Source organism: Myripristis murdjan, chromosome 23 (genome assembly GCF_902150065.1).
Source record: "Myripristis murdjan chromosome 23, fMyrMur1.1, whole genome shotgun sequence".
Lineage (NCBI taxonomy): Eukaryota > Metazoa > Chordata > Actinopteri > Holocentriformes > Holocentridae > Myripristis > Myripristis murdjan.
In genome coordinates this window covers 23,044,540-23,063,366 of record NC_044002.1, presented here as the reverse complement: position 1 = coordinate 23,063,366, position 18,827 = coordinate 23,044,540, and the positions used below count along the sequence as shown (strand labels likewise).

The 18,827-nt window shown below is 41.6% G+C and overlaps 1 protein-coding gene across 1 annotated transcript in view; it reads left to right on the top strand.

Annotated features, from left to right (window-relative positions):
- Positions 1-14,113, top strand: part of LOC115355615 (NXPE family member 3-like) — a gene marked incomplete at its 5' end in the record, with an annotated part of 53,508 nt that extends 39,395 nt beyond the window's left edge. The window contains one exon of the mRNA XM_030046473.1: positions 13,332-14,113. Coding sequence (XP_029902333.1) covers positions 13,332-13,885 — 554 coding nt within the window. The remainder of the gene's footprint in view (positions 1-13,331) is intronic.
- Positions 14,114-18,827: the final 4,714 nt, after the last annotated feature.

The window sequence follows — 18,827 nt, the reverse complement described above, 5'->3', positions numbered from 1 at the left end:
TCTAAGTGGTTGAAAACCATGTTGAGTAGGGTGCCAGAGGCATCCTCCACGCCCCTCCCTGTCCTGTAAGCGAACTGAAGGGGGTCAAGTTGAAATTGTGTTGCTCTCAAAATCTCCTGTTTGACTATTTTTTTTCGAAGGCTTCCATGGTGAGGGACGTGAGTGCCACTGGTATGTCGTCATTAAGTGACTTAGGTGACTTGTTCTTAGGTACAGGCACAATGACTGACTCTTTCTGGAGATGAGGGACCTTGTGTGACTGGAGTGACTTGTTAAAGATAAAAGCAAGAATGTCAGACAGTGGCTTCGCACAAGTTTTAAGGAGATGGCCGCCAATGCAGAGCACACACTGTGCCTCGGGCCTTTTCTACATGCCCACCATATTCCGGTTCAGGGTCAATATTCCAGGCTAAGGTAACTGCGCTGTGGCTACTGGAATATTCCGTTTACATGTTACTTGGCATGTTCCCGTGTTGCGGCGTATTCCACTCTCTTACGTAATGCAACACTCAGCCACGGGGGGGGCAGCAGTGCGCGTATAGGTGTCTGGTCTGCTGGAAATGCAGACAGAAGAAGTCTTCTTCTGTCGCTATTTCTGTCTTTCTCCCATGATATACTCCACAGATATATACTCCATGATATTTAAGTCTTTCATTAGCTGAGAGCAGACTGCAGTCTCCTGGCTCTTGCTGCTGTTCGCCATGTCGTTCTCCCCGCTTGCAGTAACCATAGCAACAAAGACGCCCCAGGATTCCTCGTGAATTGAGCATGCGCAGACATAAGTGAATATTCCGCTACGGGGCATTTTCCGATTAAGGTGTTTACATGGCACAATATTCCGATTAGAACAGGCACATGCCAGGGCTCTGATTTGGAATATTGAGGATATTCTGAATAAAACAGGAATATGGTGTGCATGTAAATGTGCTCATAGTAAATGTGTAAAAGTAAATTCAAATGTGGTAAATTATTGTGGCGCATGGGGCTTTGTTTAATTTTTAAACAAAGGCAGGAAATACCACAGAGTTCAGCATTCACAATGTTGTTATGTTTCCAAATGGTTGAACAGTTTTTCCTGAAGTGAAATCATCATATTTGTTTTTTTTTCCGAGAACACCTTGTTTGTTTGTTTGTTTGTTTGTTTGTTCACCCGTGACGAGTCATGGTGCCGTTCTGCAGCCACAGGGTCGGCTGAGATGGAAACCGGCGCTTGCAGAAGCTGGAGAGTCATCCATTTGATTACCATCACCATCCCCATCTTCATGGCTTGTCTCGTTGTGTATGTGCAGCGATGTAACATCAGCACGCAGGAGGTGAGAACACCGCTGTAGTTATTTATTAATTTATTTGTTTGTTTGTCCACTTTATCAGCTCCACCTGTACAATCTAATGCAGTTTAGTGCAACAGCTCTGCCATAATTTCTACCTTTTAACAAAGTTTATAATGTTCACATTTTGTTGACATTGTGCAGAATGTGTAAATTTAATTCTATGTTTATTACTGAGGTTGTAGTTTGCAGAGGTCTTGTACTGGACATTATATTGTAGTGTTTCTAAATGTTTCTCAGCCCTATTTATCTATTTCACCACCCCTAACTATGAGCTCAATGCCAAACATAGAGGCATCATAAAAGGAAACTTTATGGCAGAACAGTTGTTTTGGATTGTATTAGATTGTGCAGGTGGCCCTAAGGAACTGGCCACTGACTGTATATGTGTATGTGTGCGTGTGTGTGCTTATGTAATGTATAAGCACACGACCATAATGAGCGACAGCCATCAGTTAAAAACACTCCAGGACTGTGAAAAACAGTCGAAGGTTGCAAGCTCTGTCAGGAAGGAAGCCTGGGTAGGGAACACACACCAGAACAACAGAAGAGAGCACAAGAGCCAGAATGATGACAACTCCTCACAGTAACTTTACACCACATAGTAACGTAAGGGCCATTGTAATATAAACTGGGCCTCTCAGTCCTCTGTGAATGCATCCAAGACTGAAATGTCATGGAGGACTGAGAGGCACGCTGCCCATCAGGACAGACAGACACCACATACTCCTGCGTAATCGCCTCACACAGCAAGAGAGAGGTGCTGAGTGGAGAGAGGCAGGCCACCTGAGCGCATTCTGTGATGCAAACAGCTGCTATATCACCCCAAACACTGCATGTATTCTGATATTCAACCAATGTTTCTTCACTGTTCCTTCAAGCCTGCAATGTTTCTGATGAGGGCTCTGCCCCAAACGTCGAGTATTTGAAATAAACCGAAGGAGTCTGAGTGTGAAGCTTTCCTTTGCTTCCAACTATTTAGAGAAATACTGAAAATCAGGGGAAGAGATGAGAAGAGAAGAGAAGTGAATTAAAGGGCAACTCAGCACTAAACGTCTGCTGCGCTGCCCGGTCGTCTGGTAATCGGAGGGGTCCCAGTTCGATCCCCAAGTGCTGAGGTTGAGTTGCTCTTTAAAGAGGCAAAACTGAACAAATGGCCATAGCATAACTGCATGGGTTTGAGAGGGTTTGTGTTGAATACCAGTGACTCAGTGGTTACATGGCAAGGCTGTTAAATTCACCTCCCTGGAACCAAAACAAAAACCACTTACCCAATGCAATAGTGGTTATTCCTCTTTAAAGCTGCAGTAAGCAATTTCTGACCACTAGATGGTGCAGATGGCTCAAACTCTGCTTCTAAAAACAGAGTCAGTCCTGCTTCTGGGTTCACAGCAGAGGCCTGTATCACGAAGCGGATTAAGGCATTAGCGAGATAACTTCAGGCTCAACTCCGGATTTTCTGTATCACAAAGCTGGTTCACCTCTGATCGGGATAGAAAATCACTCCCTCCGGGACATAAACTGCACCACTGTTCTTCATACAGATGACTTTTATTTAAACCACTGGTCACCTTGTTATCACCACGTCATCACGTCACCACGTCACCGTCGAACTATAAGCACATACACAAACATAAATACAGAATTACCGAATAATTATACAAGATATAAAATAAAAGTACAATAAAATAAATAACAATATTGCTGGCTAGCAACGTTACCTCAATGGCTGCACATGACCGTGAGGGAAATGAGTCCAGAGGAAATCTCAGGCGCGTAGCCAGGGGGTTGCTTGCAGTTGCTATAGCAACACCAAAATGTGGCCCAGCAACCGCAAAGCAACCCCAAGGCTGAAAACTAAAATGCAAGGTTTTTTTTTTAGTAGTGTTGTTTAGTAGTGTTGTTTAGTAGTGCACGACGCGCAGCGGACTAAAATCACTATAACTCACTGCTTCTCAGGGCTTATTGCTTAATTATAAAACGAGTGCTTCCCATCCTTAAATGTGATTGGCTGAGCCGCGTTCCATGCCATTGTAAAACCAGTGTAACCCGCTGCATTCTGAGGCAGATCGCAGCACAAAATATCCCCGCGCCAGTCTAAACAGACATAGCTTGATCGTTACATTTGTTGCGAGAAATGAAGTGGCGACTGTGAAACAAACTGGTCTGTTCGAGCTGCTGTGAGGAGAGGAAAGAGACTGTTGATTTTCACCCGATCTCAGCGTCTGTGTTGCTTGGCAACCATTCTGTCCACAACCTTGCTGGATTTTACGCTATAGCTTGGTGGAAGAGTAAATAGTTCTCAATTAATTATTTTGTTGTTGCATTATTCCTAATAAATTGTTGATTTTTTTCTTGTAACTTTATTTTATGGGCTATATGTAGGGTAACAGTGATTTTACAACGGCTGACGGGCGTTCTAAGGTTGTTGTTTTATAATGCAGGTCGGATATCGGTTTTATAATGCAGGTGGGTGTTTTATAATTTAGTTCTTTTCTGTGGCCTATTCCTTCGCATTTTGCCATTCAATTAATTCAACAGGTTATTGTTAAATGGTTTGTAGGCTAGGGCTATTATGTGCATTTCTCACTGCCGTGAAAAAGCGGCATATATACACCAGCAGTTAAATTATCAACGACAAACTTCAAATTGATTTTGACAGGCCTAGGCCTGCACCATAATGTTTATCTGTTTCATGGTGCGCGTGCATAACTCCCAGATGGCCCTGATTCGAATGAGTAGGCCAATAATGACATCCATATCCTCTATGCTGTTTAATTGGCATTGTAGTAAATTGACAAGCAACTCCGTACAGTTGCATAGCAACTACTAAGCAACTGCAGTGAAAAATTTCTGGCTACGCCCATGGGAAATCTTCAGAACTTTCTTCTTCCAATTCCAGAGATAAACATAAAATTTAGTCTCTGAATGAGCAAATATCCTTCAAAACGGAAATAAAACAAATAGGCTGCCACCACAACTTACTGACAGCTAAAAACATGTCGAACAACGCCAGCTTAGCAGTTGTCCATCTTCACCGCATCCAACACCAATGCATAGCGAGCGCATGTGAAAAACAGGTAGGTGTCGCACCAAAATATGTCCCCCGTGCAACAAAAACCATAATAATTAGGAATGTCCCTCATAAAATTAAAAATTCAATTCAATAATAAACTCTACATGTAAATTATCAATTTAAATCAGTTTGACTAATTGAGCTTGACAAATAATAAAATTATCACAAAACAATGACAAATTACAATTTGGCAGCTAAAACAGTTTCAGGATAGTTTTTATATCCCGATCAGAGGATAGGATCAGAGGATAGGATTGAATCCTACATAAAGCACCGCCCCCTGGCCAATCAGCTGTTTGCCAAAACGTGGCCTGCCCAATCATTGAGGATCTCCTTGAACAACGAGTCCAAATAAGGATAGCATTACGGCATGAAAGGATTTTCCTGGACCAGTCATATCCGTAACATTTTACCGACAACTCTCTGTATAAGAGAAAGGCTGTACTATTAATGTGAAGCAGCACTTCAGCCTGGCTAACAGCTGCCTGCTATACAAAGCTGACACTCTGTAGGAGAGGAAAACACACGACAGATCATTAAAGGAAATTTGATAATTAAAAGTATTTTTAGAGGCGTTTCACAACATTTTAGGGCCATTTAAAATGCCACAATTAAGTAGCTCTAAATATTTTTGGAGGGTAAATTATTCCTGGGTGAGAGAATGGGCCTAATTGACAGCTCGCTGATGCAAATGTGAAAAAGGATCATTTGTAGGGGAGAGTGGGGTAATTTGTGCCAAGGGGCAAGTAGTGCCACCCCTGTTATCTAGAAAACCATAGAAGAAGTTGGTCATGTGATCACATATTTCTGAAGAGACATCCATTTCACTCATCCTGCAAAGAAGGGAGACACATAGCTTGAGAGGTAAGCACATTTCAGTTCAAAAAACATTTTTTTGCCCTCCAAAGTAAAATTTCTATGATGAAGGTTTTTTGATTGCTGTGTTTGAACAATTATAGAAAATTTTGAAAACAGTTCACACAGGTTTTAGTACTTTAGTAAGCTACACCATGAGTCTATACAGTTAGCATGATGTTAGCTCAAAACAGCTGGGGGATGCATTTTTTTCAAAATGGTGGGCTTGGGGTAATTTGTGCCAAAGGGCCTGGGATAAGTTGTGCCAGTGGCACAACTTGTGATTATATACGATATATTACTTTATTATGTGCTTGCCTTGAAATTGTATTTTATTGTTATTGTACATTGTCTTCTTACCTTTGATCACTAAAACTATTCAGATTCAGATGAAGATGATTTGCAGGTGCTCATTTTGGACTTTTTATTTTGTTCTGGGTATGTGTTCATGTGGCGCTAGGCCTCGTTATAGAAAAGTGGCCTGTGATCTTGTTAAAATAATAAATAAATGTTAAATAAATAATTTTGTATTGAATTTGTTTTGCTTTCATATAGCATTATCATTTGTGAGATTAAAATGATCTGTTTTACTTCAATTATCAATGGCACAATTTACCCCAGTGTATTCTCTCTAATGGCACAATTTACCCCGCACCGGGGGCAAGTTGTGCCACAAAACCACTTTTTTTTTCGAAAGCTATATTTCTCAAACAGTTTATATAAGATCCAAAGTGATTGTTCCCAGGGATGCACAACATCCTAAACTATATGTGCATATTTTAGTTGGAGGCATTACTGTAATCCCCTCGCTTTAAAGGCACTTTAAGTAAATATTGGCACTACTTACCCCACTCTCCCCTACCCTTCATTCAAGATGCCGAGTCGGCCTTTATATTTGCCTTTTGTTCCTTCTAAGTTCTAACGCAGCTCAGTATATGATTTTATTCAGGCTGTCAACCTGATGTACTGATGTGACTGAATTTTGGCGTCCCCTTTATTTTATTATAGCCTGTATAAGAGGCTATAATAAAAAGGCAAACTTACCAAATTCAATGATGTTCTTGTGTTGTGTTTTTGTGTTTTTACTTGCTCCCACGTTCTTTTACCCCCTGAGGGGTTACACCTGGAGGAATTCAACTATACCTGTCATACACACGGCACATCTGCAGTGCAGTGAGTTTATAGGTTTCAGCATCAGATGTGGACTACTTGAGCCACTGATGTGTAACTTGCGCATTTATGGAGTCGGCAATTCGTTGCCAAGCATTCTGCCTTCTCTTCGCGGCAGCCGCGGTGTTCGATTTAGTGTGTAAATTTTGTTTTTCCTCCTCATATTTTCCCAGTATAACACGCTGCTCCTCCGCCGTGAAACACGCTTTGCGTTTTTCCTTGTCACTCATGTTTGTGATTGGTCTGTTGCCTCAGAACCCACCTCTTATACGTGCGCATTCATGGCTCTTATAGTGAGGCAAACCTGGATCGAATGAGCCATGATAACCAGCGTCATGATACCAGTTATCCCTGATCACCATGATCTCGATTAATGTATCCGGATAGGTCTGAGTAATCCAGGGAAAAAATAAGCATGCTTCGTGATACAGGCCTCAGCTTGGTGGGACAAAACCATACGTGAGGTGAAGCAATGCACTTTTGGGATGGAAATGAGGGATACATTTCACTCTCACAAGGCTGTTGTTGGAGTCATTTATCATTATTTCACCGCTCTGTGTTGTGAACACCTGTTCACCTGTGCCTAATCATCCAGTGACACCCACATATGTAACGTCACCCTCTCACGGTCATCAATTCATTTGTATAATAAATAAACATAACAATGAGCCCCAAACATAAACATTTCAACATAATAATCAGGCATAATTCATAGCAAAAAAAATAAATAAAATAAACAAATAGGCAAATCTGTAAAATGGCTTCAACAATTGCTGTAAAATGAAGTTAAAACACTAACAAACTACTTTGTTGTTCACTTGATTCCAGACTCCAGCAGTGGCCAAAGTAACAGCTGTTCATCGGGTGTTAAGTCATTCATTCATTCATTCAGTCATTCAGTCATTCCCTTTACTGAGACCTTCAATAAATGAGGACCTGAGGTTTAGGTGTCTTCGCTTCTAATCTCGTCCAGTGTCAAACCCACTAACAATGCGTTTTTATCTTTTTTTCCCATCTCCTTGACAGTTTCAGAATAAAACCACCCCCACCACTCCTGTCAACTGCAGCCACCAGCAGCTGTCGCCTGAGGAACGCCGCCTGCTGGACTCCATCGCTTGGCCTGAAACCCCTCGCCTCCCTGTGCCCATATCCCTGAACACGACCTCTGACCCCGCCCACAGCACCATCACAATCCTGCCGGTGAGGGCAGGAGGTCAGTGGCATGTAGGTGATGAGCTGGAGGCTCTGATCCAAATTCGGTGACTTCCAGGGTCGACCAAAACACTTCGGGGGAGATTTCCTGGTTGCTCGGCTGCATGACCGGACCCTCGGTGCAGGTGTGGCCGGGCGAGTGGTGGACCACCTGAACGGCTCCTACACCGCTGTGTTTCCATTACTATGGGAGGGACGAGCACAAGTTGAGGTGACACCAAAGTCTATGTTGTTGCTCAGTGTGAATGTAAATGTATTGATTGGAGGACAGTTGAGTCAGTGGTATAAAGCAGGAGAATGAAAAGTTCTCCCTATTCAAGATTTGGTTTATTTAAAAAAAAAAAAAAAAAAAAAAAAACTATGATGCCAGATTCCTGTTAAAGGGACAGTTAACCCTAAAACAGCATTGGACTCTACAAAACATCTTGACCCTGTTGGTCACACACATTTTTTAATCACCCAGCTCCAAGCAAAAAGCATGCAACCCATGGATTTTTGGGAATGGGTGAAAAGGCGCACTTTTTGGCAGAATACACGCCCATTCACTGGTCGGCCTTTAGGGGGGCATTGGTGGAACTGACTGAGATGTAGGGCTGGGCGATATCTCGAGATTTTAATTTATATCAATATATTTCTAAACGCGATATAACACACGATATAAGACAGTATCTTTTCGATATAGTTCATTTTGCGTTAAAATAGCAATACATTTCTTCCCATGGGCTGCAAGTTCGCACCTATTTCTCCTCTCTCTCTCCCTGTGTCCATGTCTCACACACACCGCCTCCCTCGCTCTGTGACCTGTAGCCTTAATGTTTGTTTGTTCTTAAATGTTTGTTTGTTCTTTTTTGCTTTGTACAGCGACCTTGGGTGTCAGAAAGGCGCTTTATAAATAAAATGCATCATCATCATCATCATCATCATCATCACAACTACCACTCCCCCTCCCCAGACAATATTGGGCCAATCCCAATTCACCCCTTAACCCTACCACTTGCCCCTACCCCTCCGTTTTGCGCGTTCACATATAGGGGTAGGGATGTCCCTATTCTTGTTGAGGCAGAGGGGAAGGGTGGAGTGCTAGGGGCTATATAGCCCTCCAAACAGAGTTTTTTCAGAGGCACACTCCAAAGCGAGTGCTACGAGAAATCTCCCACACTTCTCACACAATTAACACAAAAATCAATAAAGTCGGCGATTGTTTGTTTGACATTACACCACTACACCAGCTGGCTAGCATGTTGTGTGGCTAACGTCGGGCTAACTACAACAAAACTTGTTTACGGTCTATCATTCATACCTCAAGCTGATTCACCGGTGCTCCCAGGCGTAGAATTAAACAATAAGCCCCGAGAAGCCGCGGGTTACAGGGATTTTACAACGGCTGAGGGGCGTTCTTATCGGCGGCACGACGCACAGCGGAGACATCTCCTTACATTCTTCAGATTCGCTATTGACAACCGCAAAAAGATGCCAATAGCCCACGCAAGAGAGATTACCACAGCTGAAGACGTCATTTTGAGATTGAGATTTACCGTCAAAAAAAAATTGTCGCGTCTGTTTACAACGTCACTGATGACTAATGATGACGTTTCCGGGGATGAAGGGTTGTCCCATTTCATAGGGGAGTATTTCAACCCCTACCCCTTGTAACTTTGTTGCAAGGGGCAAGTGGCACTCGAAAAAGAGGGGTAGGGGTGAAAATAAGAAATGGGATTGGCCCAATGACACAGACAACATGGTTGATTATTGATTGTGCAACGCAGCGATTTGCCGGTAATCACACTGCACGCATAAAACGGTTTTGCAAAGGCAGGAGGAAACGGGGAAGGGATGGTCGCATGATTTACGTCGTATCCACGTTTACATGCTGCGTGCGTGACTGTGCATGTGCTCATGCGTGAACGCCCATACCGTACTGGAGCACACCCCCTCAGACTAGTAGTGATGGGAATTCTGGTTCTTTTTAGAGAACCGGCTCTTTTGGCTCGGCTCACTAAAAAGAGCCGGCTCTTTCGGCTCCCAAGCGGCTCTTCAGATTTTTTGTTGCTTAAATTAATTTATTACCAACAATAATGTAAAATTATGCGCAAAATCAGTTACTAATGTAAACAAAAACGTATTATAACTTATTTATATATGTTTATTATATAAATATGCCTTTATTTATTAACTCTACATAGTGCTACAAAAAATATATTATAAAATACAAAAACAAACTTTTAACTATTTACAGTTGAATTGAATTGCTGTACACACTGCAGCAGCAGCAGCAACAGTTGCAGTAGACATACTGGCACCTTCATTAATATCAGGTTCGATTGCTTGTGTTTTTTCTTCCCATTGCACTGATGGCTGGACAGTTCTCATGTGCCTGTGCAGGTTGTTTGTGGAGCCGGTTCGATAAGAGATTTTTTTCTTGCAGACTCTACACTCTCGACATTTTATTCCTTTTCCTGCTGCCACTCATTTTCTTAATTACACCTTTCCAGCGTGTGCGTGACGTCTGTCCTTGTGGCCCCTCGCTCTCTTTCTCTCTCGGTTCCCTCCCTCCTGTTCTCCTGTTCGTGTGTGCTGTGTGTGTAGCTGCTGCCCCTCCCACCTCTGCTCAGTGCAGACACATACTATTGGACACAGAGACGACACCACACAAATTGATTAATCACGTGCGGCTTGAAGAGAAAAAAAGTGAGAGAGAGAGAGAGAGAGAAGGGGGGAGAGAAGGCGGAAAAAAGCTACGTGCTACGACCCAGACTACAGAGCCTCCCCAGCCTGCTGCGCCGAACCAAACCTGCTGCAAACTTCATTAGCAGTGGAAAAGTCTGTTTACTGTTAAAATTGTAACAGTGTATTTTTGAATTAATTACTGTGTTTTTGTTTTTTTTTATCATGCAGAAAAGGGACATTATTATTGTTTTATTTTATTCAAGGAGCATTTTATTTCATAAATGCACACAGTTTTTTTTGTTTTATACATTTTGATATTGTGCCGTGACCTCTGTTAATAAAGGTGCCTGTGTGACATTTGGCACGTGGCTTAAACTTATAATTGACCGTTTTATTTTAAGGATTTGTCTCTGAAAAAAAAAAAAAAAAAAGAAACTAACAGGGACGCTATGCTATAATGCTTTAGGGGAAACCCCAATTACATCACAGAAAAAAATATCAATATATATCGAGTATTGTCATTCTGGTTTGATTGTATGCATCAAAGCAACATCTCAAGGCTAAGGCAAAACATTGAGATATATATTGTGTATCGTGATATGGCCTAAAAATATCAAGATATTAATAAAAGGCCATATCGCCCAGCCCTAATGTATAGCACAAGACATGGTGGTTTTTTGAGGGTCTAAAACTTTGCAACCCTAAAACCCTAAAGACCCTAAAAGCACAACCAAAATCTAATAAACTTATAAAATAGACTAAAATGTGTTAGGTTTGAGGTTGCAAAGCCATAGTGGTACCATGCACTTTAGGTTTTAACCCTTGTGTAACACAGCAGGACACATCGAGCAAGTGTGACACGCTTTATGGCTATGTTGACTTCTGTGGTCACCATAAGCAATTAACCACAACTGCCATTTTATGATGTACTGGCCAATTAACAACGTGAAATGATGCAATGACCGCTTGGTGGTGCTACCTTATGTTAACAGTCAATGCACGTGCATCTAACATGCATCACTTTTTTGCTAATGCTCTCCTCTAATTCCTTACTGATAAGACAGAACATAAAACATTTAGTGAAATCCCTGGTTCCTCCCCCTGTCAGGTGACACTGGTTCACCCCAGTGAGGCCATCACGGTGCTGCGCAGGCTGAACATGGAGTACCCAGACCGAGTTGAGTTCAAGAGCCTCTTCCGCTCCGGCTCTGTCTCTGAAACAATGGTTTGTAACATCTGCCTGCCTCAAAACCAGCCACTGTGCAACTACACCGACCTCCACACGGGGGAGCCGTGGTTCTGCTACAAGCCAAAGAATCTGAGCTGTGATACCAGGATCAAGCACTATAAAGGACATGTGAGTCAAAACCTCATGGCCACGGAGGAGACGCTCTTTAAAAGGTGAGGGAGGGCTGGGAGAGACAGGGATAGACAAGACTTGTGTCCTTGTGTTTTTAAACCATTGGCTATATAAAAAGATGGTTTTAGTGTCTGTGACGTCACACATACATTTCTGAAGAGATGTTCTTAAGACAAATGTCCAGGGTCCAGATCCAGGTGTTTCCTTGTGGTATATAACCTCCAGCTGTGATCTTGGTGGAAGTCTGCACTCTACTGAGTGCCCTCGTGTAATCAAATTAATATACTGATAAGGTAATACTAGTATTTACCTCTTAAGAATGTAGCATATGTTCATATGTCCTTTTGTGTGTTTTTCTCAGTGGGGTCAACATGAAAGTCTCCATTCGTGCATCAGGGCCTGACAAAGTAACTGTGCTGCCGAAGGAGCAAGGTATATAAAAAAAAATAAATACCATGTTTTATCAATACATCTGTGTTAATTATGTGCTTATACGTTTTCCTTTTGCACAAAGTAAAAACATAAGACTTTGTCCTGTTTTATTTGAAATAATCTACATGGAGAAATTTGTTTCCTTTACAAAACAACACATCACAACACAACACAACACAAAATAAAACAAAACTATTGGTGATATTAATGTATCTATGTCTGAGGCTGAAGCCGTAATGTAGTGCCTGACAGGTACGGTTGTTCTTGGTGACAGAAAACATTCAGCATTAAACCAGCAAAATGTTTTCTGTCGTTGGTTTTCTGTGTGGTTCTGTGGAACCACAGAGACAGGCATTCACGTCACAGATGTTTGTCTTTATCTTCCTCTCAGGACAACCAGAGGTGAAGAGCAGCACCGTGAAGCCTGAACCTGCTGGATATTACTACCAGGGTGCATGGCGAGCACTAGGGGGCGCCACAGTTCATCAGTTCAACGACGCCTCCGCCATCAGCCAGTGTCTGACAGACAAGGTGGTGCACATGTACGGCGACTCCACCGTGAGACAGTGGTTTGAATACTTTAACAACACGAGTGTGCTGCCAGGTAAATGATCCAGTACCAGAGTTTGATAACATGTAATAATACCCAAATTTAGGTTCTTTACCGCCAAATGAGACACAGATGTTTATTTGACAGATGTGTATCATACCCTGCCAGTTAAAGAGACTCTCCATTTAACTGGGACTTGGCCTTTAATTGAAATTGAAATGCACAACGGTGATACTTCTGTGACATTACCATGATAACTGATCTAGAGCAGGGGTGTCAAACTGGGGCCATGGAGGCCCAAGAGGCTGCAGGTTTTTATTCCAACCCAAAACTCCACCAGCTGATTTCACTGATTACCTCACCTTCAAGCAGAGAGAAGGGACTAATCAGTGAAATCACCTGGTGGAGTTTTTGGCTGGAATGAAAACCTGCAATATCTCAGTCCTCCACAGCACAAGGTTTGACCCTTGTGATCTTGAGCAGTGTTCCTCAACCCAGTCCTCAAGGACCGCCAGAGCAGAGCTGAAACCAAAACCTGCAGGACAGGCGGTCCTTGAGGACTGGGTTGAGGAACACTGATCTAGAGAGTCCTCTGACTCTCCCTGGTTCCCCAAACCAAGAGATCAGCTTTGAGTTTTTTTATGTAATGCTCTCCTTTGATGGCATTTTTTTCTGTCTTAGACCTCAAGGCGATTGACTTGCACAGTAGTAAGCAGTGTGGACCCTTCATGGCTGTGGACACGGCCCGAAACATCTTGGTGAAGTTTCACTGCCACGCCCCTCCAATCCGTTCCGAGACCGTCTCATCCATCAAACTCAGCTATGTTGCCAATGAGCTGGACAGGCTGGATGGAGGCTCCAACACTGTCGTGGTTTTCACCATCTGGGCTCACTTTGGCACTTATCCTGTCGAGGTGTACCTACGGCGACTTCAGAGCATCCGCAAGGCGGTGCAGCGGCTGCTGGACAGAGCTCCTGACACGCTGGTGGTCATCCGGACAGGAAACCTCAAGGCCTTGACGCTTGACGTGGCGCTGATCAACAGCGACTGGTACTCACTGCAGCGGGACAAGGCGCTCCGGGCCGTGTTCAAAGGGCTGAATGTTCACCTGGTGGATGCCTGGGATATGGTCCTAGCCCACCATTTGCCCCATGACATTCACCCACCGCCCCCCATTATCAAGAACATGATAGACGTCCTCTTGTCCTACATATGCCCGCCAAAAAATGGCTAAGTGGGCCTCATTTATCAGTTTATAAGTTTTGTACAAAGGACTGCAGATTTGAGTGCCAAGAAGCACTAAAAATTGCTCCATGTGCAATTTATGAAACAGTCACACCTCCTCAAAACGACCAATGATCATATTGATCACACTAAGTGAGAGAATTGATATTTATCTCAAAATCAAACATTTTCCTGGCGGTTGAAAAATTACACACTCTCAGATGAGACACCAAAGATGAAACAGTGTCATGTCCTTGAAATTATTATGTTTTGTTAGGTTTTGTTGTGTCATGTCTTAGGAATTATGTTTTGTTTTGTTAGGTTTTGTTCTTGTGTCTTGTCTAGTGACTTCCTGTTTTATTTTTAAATCCCACTCTCCTCTTGTGTCAGGTCACTTGCCCTTCCCCTTGTGTGTTTCCCACTCGTCAGATTGTCTGCCATGCCCTGATTGTTTCCACCTGTTCCCCATTACCTTGTGTGTATATATAGTCCGTGTTTCCCTTTGTCCTGTGCCAGTCAGTTTTTGTCACGTCACGTCACGTCATGTCACGTCACGTCTTGTCAAGTCAAGTCAGGTTCTGTTTTTCTTTGTTACTTTGCTTGCCATAGTTAAGTTTTAGGTTTCTTTGCTACTTTGTTTTGTCATAGCTTTGCTTTCATGTTCTTTTGATACTTTGTCTTGCCTTTGTTTGTAATTCCTCGTTAAGAGTGATTTTCAGTTGCTACTTTGTATTTGAGATTTGAGTTGTTACTTTTCCTAGTTATTAAAAGATAGATAGATAGATACTTTATTCATTCCTAAGGAAATTCAGTTTTCAGCAGTATCCACAGAGTACAAGATTAAGTAAATCAAAAATAAAGAATAAAAGATGACACTCGAGATCTAAAGATCTAAGTACCCAATGTGCAAAAAACAATGTGCAAAAAACCCCAAAAACCATTGTGCATCAATGTATACAATGTGCATAGATGAGGGCAATGTGCAAATTTACAGTATAAACACATGAAAAATAGCACCCAGATCATAAATAGATGATAAAAAAAAACGAAAAAACCAGTGTGCATCGATGTATACAATGTGCATAGATGTGGGCAATGTCCAAATTCACAGTATAAACAGATGATAAATAGCAGCAAGCAATATATACACTATAAACGAGGAATATATAAAAAATAGAAATATGAACACTTTAAACAGCAGAAATAACCTAGACCTGAGGAACAACACGCTCCGACGGAGGTTCAGGGTTTGTGCGAGACCATGAGACCAAGTGACAGAACCCGACGCCCGGTACTGGGATTCAAGAACTGTCAGACTTGAGCCTTTTGGACTCACCCCTTCCCCTCCAGTCTTTGCGTGTTATCTACCAGAAGTGCAGTGTGTGTGTGTGTGTGTGTGTGTGTGTGTGTGTGTGTGGAGGGGGGATGGGATGGGGTGGGGTGTGTGTGTGTGTGTGTGTTTGCATGTCTGTGTGGTTTATTTTATTTTATTTATGTATTTGTACTTTTTCTTTCCCTTTTCTTTGTTACTGTTCATTCTCAGGGTTAACAACTTAATATACCAAAAATGTCAGACTTCTCATTTGTAATAATTCTCTGCAGTATCTGTAAAATGCTCTGAAGTTTGTTCAATAAAAAAAAGTAATTAATTATCTCCACCTCTGCAAATGTAATGTAGTAAATACCAGCTTAATAAATCCAAGGTAAATCTGGGAGAACGGCTCTTTAAGGCCTTTAATCAATCAGGGATCTGACAGGGAGCCGGTGTATGGAGGCCAGCACAGGAATGATGGGATCATGCCTTTTGTTGCAGCAATAAGTCAAGCAGCAGCGTTTCATACCCGCTGGAAACGGTGGAGGGAGCCCAGTGCACTGCAATAATCAAACCAAGAATAGATCAATGCATGAAGATCAGCAGCTAATAGAAATTACTTCATTTAAAAAAAAATATCTTGAGCTGAAACACACAACTGAACAACATTTTGGACTTGGTTATCAAAAGTTAGGGTAGCATCTAGGCCTGGGCCAATATGAGATATTACCAAATATTGTGATATTTGCCATCCTATTTTTCACAATGTCAAATACTGAACAGCTGTTCTGGCATCTTTGGACTTTTATTTTGAAAGAAAAGCATTATGTAAGCACACATGCAGCGCTTTAATACACAGACATGGAGGATTTAGTTTCAAAGAGGAACTGCCAGCTCGTCCGCTTGGCCGTACTTTGCCTTCAAACTTGGAGAAAATGGCGAGCCAAAGGATTGAAATGAAGTCATATGTCATGGCAACACTTCAGAGTCACCCAGCAGTTTGCTCGACCTGATTCAGTATCAAGGGGCAATATCGTGATATTATATTTAGGATATCGCCCAAGCCTAGTGGCATCAAATTTGACCCCTCGATTCCTGACTGCCTGCTTGTTGTTGAGTTAGTTACTTGAGTTATTCGATTGAGAGTTAGTTTATAAGCTTCATTTTCCCGTCTACAATGTTTGTGTTTTCTCCACCTTCACCTCTTTATACCTGCCCTGTTTGCCTCAACCTGGACTCCAGCTTGCAACATTCACTAAGCATTTTTTTAACCTCAGCCCTGTGTTTCTGCACTTGAGTGTGGGTAATCATGTGACCGGAAGTGGCTTGATCACTGTGAAACAACAGAAAAAAACCCTCCATGTTAAGGCTGCATCCGTTTTCAACAGTTAACGTCTGAGTTCAGTTCAGTTCTTTTTGCTTGCTAAATCTTTTAATGAATTCTTTACAGTTAACTCTCAGGTTCATTCTCACAATACAAGACATGCCGTTAAACTTCATACTCCCTTTTGCCGTACCACACAAAGTCAATTTTCTTTTACTTACAGAGGTTCATTACTTTGGAATTCATACATTCTTTTAGCGAAAACATCTACATCTCTGATTAATTTTAAGTCTAGACTAAAGTCCTATCTAATACACCAAGACTCTACAGCTTCTACTTAATTATTTCATTTTCACTTTTACTCTTAATTTTATACTGTTTTTTGGTGTTATAATATGGTATTTGTACTTTTGTTGTTGTTTCTGTCGTTAATTGAATTTTGAGTATCTTATTTTATTTGTTATATTATCTTTTTTTGGGGGGAGGTTTCTTTGAATAAGCCCATTTTGGGTTTTTTACCTCTCCAGCACTTTCTGTATTATTATTATTTTTTTTAATCTATGTAATTGTCTCTGTATTATGGTGCAAATAAATAAATAAAATAAAAATAAATAAAGACATCATCAGTGTAGCGGCACTAGAAGATTTAATTTTCAAGGAAGGGGTTGCATGTGTTGTGAATGTATTTCTTCTCCCAAAGACCAAGGAAAAGACAAGCATAGCTGTGTGCAAAGCAAGCCCCCATAGCTGTTCCCTTGGTCTGTCTAACCAGACTATCCTCAAAGCAGAACACATTATTTTTGAGTGTCCATTCAGTAAGCTGTAAAATAAATTCATTTGGTGGCATACAATCGCTTTGTCTTGATGTTAGATAATACTCAGTAGCCTGAAGGCCTTCAATATGATCAATGTTTGTATATAAACTCTCAACATCCATGGTTGCAAGAAAAGCATCTTTAATATTTAACAAAGCCGATAATTTTGCAAGTACATCTGATGTATCCTGTACAAATGATGGGAGAGTCCTGGCAGCCTGCTTGATGTTGAGTTAGTTGCTTGAGTTATTCAACTGAGAGTTAGTTTATCAGCTTCATTTTCCCATCTACCCTGTTTGTGTTTTCTGCAACATCCACTAAACACTTTTTCCCCTCAGCCTTACTTTCAGTTTCTGTACTTGAGTGTGGGTAATCATGTGACAGGAAGTGACTTGATCACCGATAAGCAACAGGAGAAAAAAACCTCCATGTTGAGGCTGTGCCAGTTTTCGACAGTTACATCTGAGGGAGTGTCCGCTGAGGTAAGACTTATCTTATGTTTGAAAGGAAACTATATCAAGTCAAAAATGCTCTGTATCTATTAAGGATATGGAAAATATACACACATAGCTCATCACTCAAATGAATACCAGTCTATGACTTAAGTACTGTGCCAACTGAGGACAAGTTATGCCATAGGTTTTAAGTTAACCAATAATATGTTATGTAGGTTATTTTAAGTTTTGCTGTCTCCTTTAAATGGCAAATGGCAGATTTCACATTTGAAAACATCACTAATTTTTACCAAGAGGGATATAATCACAAAGACATGGCTTACCACCAGGAGCTAAAATGCAGTGAATTGGACACCAAAAACAAGAGGATATTAACATGGATTTGCCGTATAAAAATCTTAAAAGGGTTTGTTGCATTGCCATGAAATTTAGTGACAACACTGTTGGCTAGAGGATGAAACCTGGGAATTTTGGTGAGGAAACCAAACATGGTGATAATAGTTCTATAATATCATATTCCTATAATAACTCTCAGGAAACCTGTTTAAAAAAAAAAAAAAAAAAGCTCATTTAGGCTTATTAAGGTCTACGCAATTTTCCTCACTGACACACTTAAACTCTTTGATAAGGCGTTGTTTTAACTGCGGAAGAAATAAAATAATGACGTCAAGCCAACCGAATAAAGCACAGCCCTGTGTCCGTCCAGCAGCGATGTTCTGCCTGTGTGGCCCACAACCTTATATTTTAACACGAACCGTGAATTAGGAGAAGGAGCCGCTGTTTTGCCTGTTATCCTACACCAGGTTGTGTCACTGGCTTTCATCTGTTGTCTTCTTTCCCTCCAACTCCTGAAAAAAGTCTGTAATTCTGTTGCCACATTTACAAATTTGAAAACAGACTGGGAGCCCCATCATGTCATGTAATTATGCAAATTAATTAAAGGGGTCCTACTATGCTCACTTCCAGCTCTCTCTCTCTCTCTCTCTCTCTCTCTCTCTCTCTCTCTCACTCCAAATTTTCAATTTGACTCAATTTTTCAATTCAAT